General features: G+C 29.4%; 1 protein-coding gene and 1 long non-coding RNA gene across 2 annotated transcripts in view; both read right to left on the bottom strand.

Moving 5' to 3' along the window:
- The window catches only part of LOC117176627 (origin recognition complex subunit 1), a 7587-nt gene extending 5765 nt beyond the window's left edge, over positions 1-1822 (bottom strand). Inside the window, exon 1 of the mRNA XM_033366881.1 lies at positions 1610-1822. Within this exon, the coding sequence (XP_033222772.1) occupies positions 1610-1766 (157 nt within the window). The 5' untranslated portion in view covers positions 1767-1822. The remainder of the gene's footprint in view (positions 1-1609) is intronic.
- A 3840-nt stretch (positions 1823-5662) lies between these two features.
- On the bottom strand, positions 5663-8117 carry LOC117176197. The gene is made up of 2 exons (XR_004467588.1): positions 8006-8117; positions 5663-7261 (listed from the first exon to the last, which is right to left on the bottom strand). It is a non-coding gene; the product is annotated as an uncharacterized LOC117176197 (long non-coding RNA).

Here is an 8117-nt window from a genome sequence, read left to right as displayed (position 1 = left end):
GGTTGTTTTCTTTAATTTTATTCATACAGCGCTCATAAATTCAAATAATAAATAAACTAATAAATAATGAATGAATAATTTTTGTTCTCATCCAAGATGTCGAGAATATACGAACTAAAAACTAAAAAGTGCCGATGCTGTTACTGCGGTGTTGCAGGAAAGAAGGAGAAGTTGCAACCGACCTGTGTGTGACGAACATAAGGCAGTCTTGTGCAAACTTTGCACCGAAGTAGATTGAGCATATTTATTGCAATATTCAGTTACATTTAATGTTTCTTAATTCAATTTTATTTCGAGAATTAGTTTGAACATAAAAATAGTTTTGTAGAAAAGGTTTCTTTTTTTAATTCCGAAGAATTTTTCCGATCTTTCAAACTTAATAACCGCCTTTTTATTGAAAAAAAACTTTTTCTTAATTTTTTATCTTTATTTAAATGAAACCATCTTATTGTTCATAAAAAAAAAGAGATTGACCTATTATACATTCAAATTATTTATAATAATGCGCATTCTGCCCGCACTTCTGTATTTCTCATTTTTTAAAATTTTCTAACTTCGAATGTTCAAATAAATATACTTTTTGGAAGCAACCTAATTATCACCTACACCGCCTTAAAGTGCAATTTGTTTTCTTCAAAATGCCGTTCGAAATTTCAAAATTAGTTAACTAGAAAATAAATTACATGATTTTTTCCAAAAAATGTCAAAAACATGATTTTTCGCGATTTTTTTTTGTTTAAACATTTTTGTCAACATTTTTAATTTATTTAAACGAAATGTTATATACACCAGTCTCTTCGACCTAGACGAACCGTCTAGGTTTAATGGCCGTTTCCAAAAAGCAATTTAAAAATCTACAGGAATGACGAAATAATTTTATAATTTTATCAGTCAAATAAAAAGTGGGTTAGATTGTAGAATAGGGGTGTCACCTCTATTTTGACAGGAAAAACAATTTTTTTGGCACAAAACAATTAGAATCTTTAGTTAAATAATAAATGAATCGGTTTGATGAGGTAAAATTTTTTAATTATTGCTACTCTTGTTAATATACCGAGTTTTCTTTTTCCTTGGAGCTGCGATTTAAAGATAAAACCATTTAAAGTTCAAACAAAATTTTACTCCAGAGCAGAAATATGCTTTAAATGAACATTTGCAAATGAATGTTAATTCAAAAACAGTTTTAAATAAAGAAATTTAATTAAAATTATAACTGAACGATTCCGATTTATATTCTCAGAAGAATTTAAATGATCTTTTATGTGTGAAAAAAATATGAAAAATGATCTATTAACAAAGAACAATAACTATTTAAGGTGCCTCATCTCGCCCCATACTCCGCAGCGAGATGAGAAATTTGCACAATTTATAATTCTCATATTTTTATCACAATTACTATATATTGTTACAACACTTGTCTTTCGTAAAATCCAGGCATGAAGGTTGACAGAAAGTATGCAAACACTTACCTTTAAAAAACTACTATAGATTGCAAATATTTCACTGGAAATGATAATTATACTTATCTCGCCGTAGTCTTCCCATATTTAATCTAACATTGAAATACCTAAATACCTGTGACACATTCAGTAAACAATGAAAATATTACCATCATTTTTACTTGCGGTAGTTTCTTGATTTTCAGGCTCATCTCTCACTTCAGCCTTATTCGATACAGTTTTTCCTATATGCTTTTTCGCATTAGTTTTAACTCCTGCATTTCTTTTTCCACGATTTTTAGTTGTTTTCTTCTTATAAGGGGGCATTTTACTAATTAATATAAATCAAGAACATAACCATGCGGTACATTGTGCCAAAAATACCGGTTTTCACGATCAGGTTGTTCAACATGACGGGGAAAAAACCTGGGAAATCAACCATTCAAATCGAAAGCTCATTGGCTGTGCAGTTCAGTGTTGCCAATATCATTGACAGAACCGCGAAAATCAAATCGGATTTTTTAATTACAATTCTACAAATCTTTATATCTTTAACTGATGTCAACATTTTTATTTAGAAACAATTGATGTAATGCAACTGCAGGTTTAAATAACAAGGAGATTTACCAGATAAATTAATTTAATTCATTATCGATTTCAGTAAAAGGTGAAAAATGTATAACTAACTAAAACCTACAAAGTTTCTACAGATTCTTGTTCGAACTTGGGATATTTTTTTGTATGATTTGGGCCCCATGTGATCTTGCCATCCGAAATATATCTTACAATTCCTGGCAATTCATCCAACTAGAAATTAAAAGAATTGTAGAAATATCTTCATTGAATAAAACTTAAAAATTAAATTTCAATCATAGCATATATGCTTCTAGAGAATGCTCACAGCAGCTGACTGTCAGTGTCTAAAAAAGAACCCAAATTTTAGATTTCTTAAAATTTTTAGTCCGGAACTTTGTTCCTTTTAGGAATGAATCCATTTCAAATCAGACAGGTTATACACTTGAAGTCTCAGAATTTCTCGGGGACAAAATATATTATTTTTTCGCGGAAATCATACAATACGTACTTCTACGATTTCTTTCCACATTCCGGCAGAGTTTATCGCCTTCTAAAAATAATAAAAGCTGCATTTTTACCATCGCAAGAAAGATATTTTGTGAGTCTTATGCGGACTTAATAACTTTTGTGATCAGTAGAATTGTTTTCATCAAATCGAATGCTAAGAAAATAGTTTACACAGTTAAAAAAGTTCTACAAAAATTGTCTTTACTCATTTATTATATCTTCTACCGTTTTCGAGAAAAATAAAAAATTCAATATTTCTTTCGGAAACTGCACAGTAGCAGCAGTAAAGCAGCCAATTCATTTAACTGTACACATCTGTTATTAACTATATTATAAATTGCTTTTCTTTCCTTCGAGTACACGTCTTTTTTTCGAACATCTCCTAAATACTGGGTCAATCTGACCTGTTCACTTTTTGGGTTGTCTATAAGTTCACAACTACTGAACCTTTTTACTTACAAAAATTTAGAGGTATACTTTCAACTATGTTAAAGTAATCTATTAGTATTATAATCATCTTCAAAATCTTTAACATATTAAAAAAAATTCGCAATAACAAAATATTTTTGCAAAAATGAAGTTTTATGAACAAAAAATCATTAATTTTTAATATTTTTAGCTAAGAGTTTATGTGAATACTCTTAAATTATGCCTAAATAATAAAAAAATCCTATTTTGTAACTTAAAAAATAGGGAATTTATTTCGCGTACTGATAAAGGTGATCTGTAAAGTGTAAAAAATGGATTTCTTTCACATACATGAGTCAAACAATTTTTTTTTATTATAAAGAATTTAAAAAATTTTTGGATAGACAAAGATGTAGTTACTCGTACTTATTTACAACCATCACAATCGTTGCACATAAACGCGTGATGGTCATCGCACACTGGTCGCTGGTAAGATGGACACTCTACCTTTGTCTTTCTGTCAACTTTGTAAGCACAAAGTTGACATCTTACTCTTTTCTCTAGTTAAGGATACACATGGGTCGCCATGACCCTGCTTCGATTTCAACCGCTTCTCAACGAAGACTGATGACTCAGCACGCTACAAAAATTGTCTAAAACTGTAGTCGGGACATCGAGCTATAGTTATAAAGCTAGGGTATCGCAATTTTTTCAAACGCCTGAGTAATATTTTTGGTCAAAGTAGGTGACAGGGTAAAATGGCCCAGTGTGTACACAAAGGGTTAACACAAGAGATTTCACTATCACCAAATTACTGTTGTAGATGCTTTGACTCTTAGTTTTGAAAAATCTGTGCACAAGTGTGGGGAATATACAAAGACCGAGCGCGAAGCGCGAGAACTAATGGTCGCACACCCGAGGAGCACTCAAACTTGCGAGTCGCGTTAGCGCGCGATGCGATTGTGTCCGCTAGGCGGGCGGTTTTTTTTTATTGTAAACGATACAAGATATCATAAATGAGCAAAGAAAATGTTTGAAGAACTTTTTAAACTGTGCAAACTATTTTCTTAACATTTTTTCGTATCTGCTGTAAGTACGAAAAATACGAAAATTCTATTTGATGAAAAAAATTCTCCTTAACAGAAAAGTTAAATTTAATTTAAGTTAATTTAAATAAAAAACTAGGGTTCTTTTAAACGAAGCCACAAATTCAAATACGAATAACATCGTGAATTTTTATTTCGCAAATCGCAAAAATACGTACCGCCTGATTTCCTCTAAAAAACAACATATTTTTTTCCCGAGAAATTCTGCGACTTTAAGTACAGAACCTGCCTGATTTGAAATGGATTCGGTCTTAGGGACACAATTGGGCCGTATTTTTACTTTATAAACAAAAATTATTTAAAGTTCGAAGTGAAGTTTATTGTATACAAAATATTGTGTATAAATTTACTTTATAATAAATACAGCCTTAATTATTTGTCGACAAAAAAGGTTTATTCTTCGATTAAATTACGAACAATCATATATCAAGAACAATAATGGCTTCAAAAATCATTATTTTCGTGCAAATGTATGTAGAATCCCTAAAAATTTAAAAGTTGGCTGTTATTGTATCTGCAACCTCTGAATTGTGCATTTTATAGAGATCGCACTTTTTACTATCAGTATAATGGCAAAATCAGTTTTTTGATTAAAAAAAAGAATCAAATTAATATGTACCGCGTTGGTTTGTGTAATAAAAATGATAATAGATTATGATCCTCCACGAATATTCGAGAAATCGTTGACTTTTGTTAAAGATTCATTTATTATTGCGCGACAGTTTCCACACACTGACAGCCACGATGGAATTTGCCAGGAAGTCACTATAGAGAGGACTTTGAACTATTACTGTACTTTATAATGTTGTAATTTCTATAAAATCTCCGGAGAAACACCTAATATTGTCAAATTATTTGTTATTTCATTGATATGTTTAAATGTAAATATAATTGGCAGTAGATATATCTGAATTTCCAGGAATATAGACTAAACTATAGAATTGGGATATCTTGTAGACATCCTTGGCATATAAATGTTTAAATCCTGGGAGATAAATTCGATATCCCGCCGATATCTCATGCTGTGAGGGTATTAATACAAAAATAATACAATAATAAAATTAATACAATTAATACAAATTATTTTTTACTTGTATATATTTGAGAACTTTTCATTATAATATTTTGAGCTATTATGTCTCAAAGTGATTTTAGTTGTAAGTATGATAATGATAAATAAGAATTAATGATCGCCGGGTCTGGTAAAAATATTTAATTCAACTAATTGACTAATTTTGAAAAATCTTTTTGTGCAAGAATATTCAAATTAGGTAACCTTTATGTCATAAAGAAAATTTTTCTTTATTTTTGGAAATTGATGCAGTTAAATGCTGTTCAATTTTTCCCTATCTACTGTAAGGGTTGTTTTTCTATTACTTTTTCACTAAAAGCAACAAAGTTCAGAGGAAACGGTTTAAAAAAACCGCTGCAAAGTAGTATGGGCACTTTTATTGAAGGGTGTATGTTCAATCGTGTCGGAGGGGAGGGAGGCTAGACAGGGGATTTTTAATTTAAAAAGGAGCCTAAGGGAATCGAAAAAGAAATTTCTGATTGCAAAAAGAGTCTAAGGGGATGGAAAAAAGGATTTTTTATCGTAAAAGGAGGCTGAGAAGATAGAAAAGGCGATTTCGCCTGCGCTTGTTTGTTTATTGTAAGTTAATTATTATTCCCTATTATTAGGTATTGTTTTTAGTTTATAGGTCACAGAAGTTTTTTTATGTAGTTCAATAGATTCGTTTCATCAAATGGAATAAGTTTTATATTCAAAATATTGATGAATTCCCAAAAAGGAAAGTTTTTTTATCATTTAAACGTTACACAAATCGACAAATACTTATATATATTATATCCGAATTATAGTTATTTATACAGGCCTACTAAATACAATTATTAATTTCTCTTGTAACGAATAAATTTAATACAATATTGCTATATTCTCAAAAGAAAGAAAATTGTTCTCTTAACAAAATTTAGGGAAATTTACAAATATTTACATATAAATTACTTCATTTGACCATAGAGTGTTTTTAAATACATCAAATGATTCATGTTGTCAAAATGAAAAAAATTTGCTACCTATTATGTTTCGATGTTCCTAATATAACAAAAAAGTTACCTATACACGAAAAATGATAAGTTTCCCAGAATTGTTACATACAAATTTTGGTATGGAAATTAGGGGCATTAAAAAAAATTTAATCGAATCTGAACTATAATGTTTTGAATTTGTTATTTCTTTTGGGTTAAAGATGAACCACGAGGGAGCAGACATAAATCGGATATTTATAGATCGCGAATTTTTCTGTTTTCACAGAAAAATCCATGCTTACATATTTTTATGTTCTTAAAAATAATTCGTAGAAACATATAAAATTATTATTTGTGAAAAATTGTTTTATATGACTTATTTTTGTAAGAACATAAATAAATAATTTAAATGTGTTTTAAAGACACTTCAGCAGGCAGAAAAAACGAATAATGCTTTTTTATAACAATTTGCTTCGCATATCTTTTTAAGTATGCATAATTGAAAAAAAAACTTATGAACCAAAAATAATCATTTGAATGAGCCGCATCATTTATATTACGTATAATTTGCGATGAGCGAACTCTAAATATTATCCGATTTATTTCTCATTTCACGTTCATAATTTTCTTCCCAAAAAAATTTTGAAAATCCCTTATTGAAAAAAAACCTTAATTGAAAAAAATTAATTTACAAATATAATAAAGATTCTAAAAAATGTCTAATTTTTTAGATTTATTATTGTCATTCTCATGATCTAATCAAAATTAAAAAACATCACATCTAAAACTATTGTTAAGCAAAAAATGATATATTGCAAAAATTTATTTATTCTTAACAGATCCGACTCTACACCCAATCAAAAATGGGTATTCTTTTAGTCCCTCCAAATTTCATGACTAGCTTAACTAGCTCAATTAGCTAAACACATAGGTACACTTAATTTCAGTGCTTCCGATATGAGGTAGAGAAACTGCAAATTTTTATTTCTACTGGCCATTCCAATACTTACGTTCATTCAACTTATTTCATCGAATCTCTTTATCTTTAAGAAGCACTGTAGGGAGTCTTGACAGCATCGACGTCTATAGTAATTCCAAATTGAATTGCAATCTCGCCCATTCTTGCGTACCTAAATCCAATGCTAACAGAAGAATCATCTACTCTGTGAGAAACGTCGTGATTGATAAAATCTCCAGCTAAAAAATAAATCAACAATTGCAATTAGCACTTCCTAAAAGATTCTTCACTTAGAATATATGCTAGTCAGAATTTTTTAGCTTACAAAAGATGAAAAAATGACAATATTATATACTTCTTTTTAAAAAATCTTTAAAATTTATATTAGAATATACTTTTCAAATTGACATTTATATAAATTAAAAAAAAAAATTAAAAGTTTCATTTTGAAATTGCGCAATTCTGAAATATGCAAAATTGAAACCATGTCACTTAAAACGTTTTAGTTTTATTTTCTGCAAATTTTAAAAGCTCTTTGAACATTCTAAATATTCGATCGCTTTATTTGATATAAACCTAGGTCATTAAAACCGAAAAATTACTAATTTGCAATTTCAAGAACTTTTGAAGAAAAAAATAGAGGAAGATAAAAAAAAAGATGACAAAATTCTTCTTAAGAAAAGTAGAAAAAGTTATCATTGCCAGATTTCAATCAGTAATCTCTAAAATTGAAAACCAACATAATTTATAAATGAAGGGGGGCTCTGGATTGTTACGACAATGGTGAGAAACTACGTAAGTCGAAAAAAGCTTTACATATGGAGGAGGGAGTCCAAAATCGTTGGAAAAACTCGTTATGTAATATATATGAACAGTCTCACTTTGATTCTAAAAACTTATTTTCTGCTACCAATTTTTCTCCAGAAGCCTTTGTATCTTCTGGACTCTCTAGAATCTAGATTCAAAAAATGAAGAGAAAATACCTCTAATTTTCTATGAAACTTTCTGCCTTGAAAAGTATACATCGTCCGCTGAAATGTTCAGCAAAATGCTTTGATATAGGTCAGCTCCACATTCCTGTAAAATCAGTCTCCA

This window comes from Belonocnema kinseyi, chromosome 7 (genome assembly GCF_010883055.1).
Source record: "Belonocnema kinseyi isolate 2016_QV_RU_SX_M_011 chromosome 7, B_treatae_v1, whole genome shotgun sequence".
Lineage (NCBI taxonomy): Eukaryota > Metazoa > Arthropoda > Insecta > Hymenoptera > Cynipidae > Belonocnema > Belonocnema kinseyi.
Note: the sequence above shows the minus strand (reverse complement) of the source record. Positions and strands in the feature narration are given on the sequence as shown.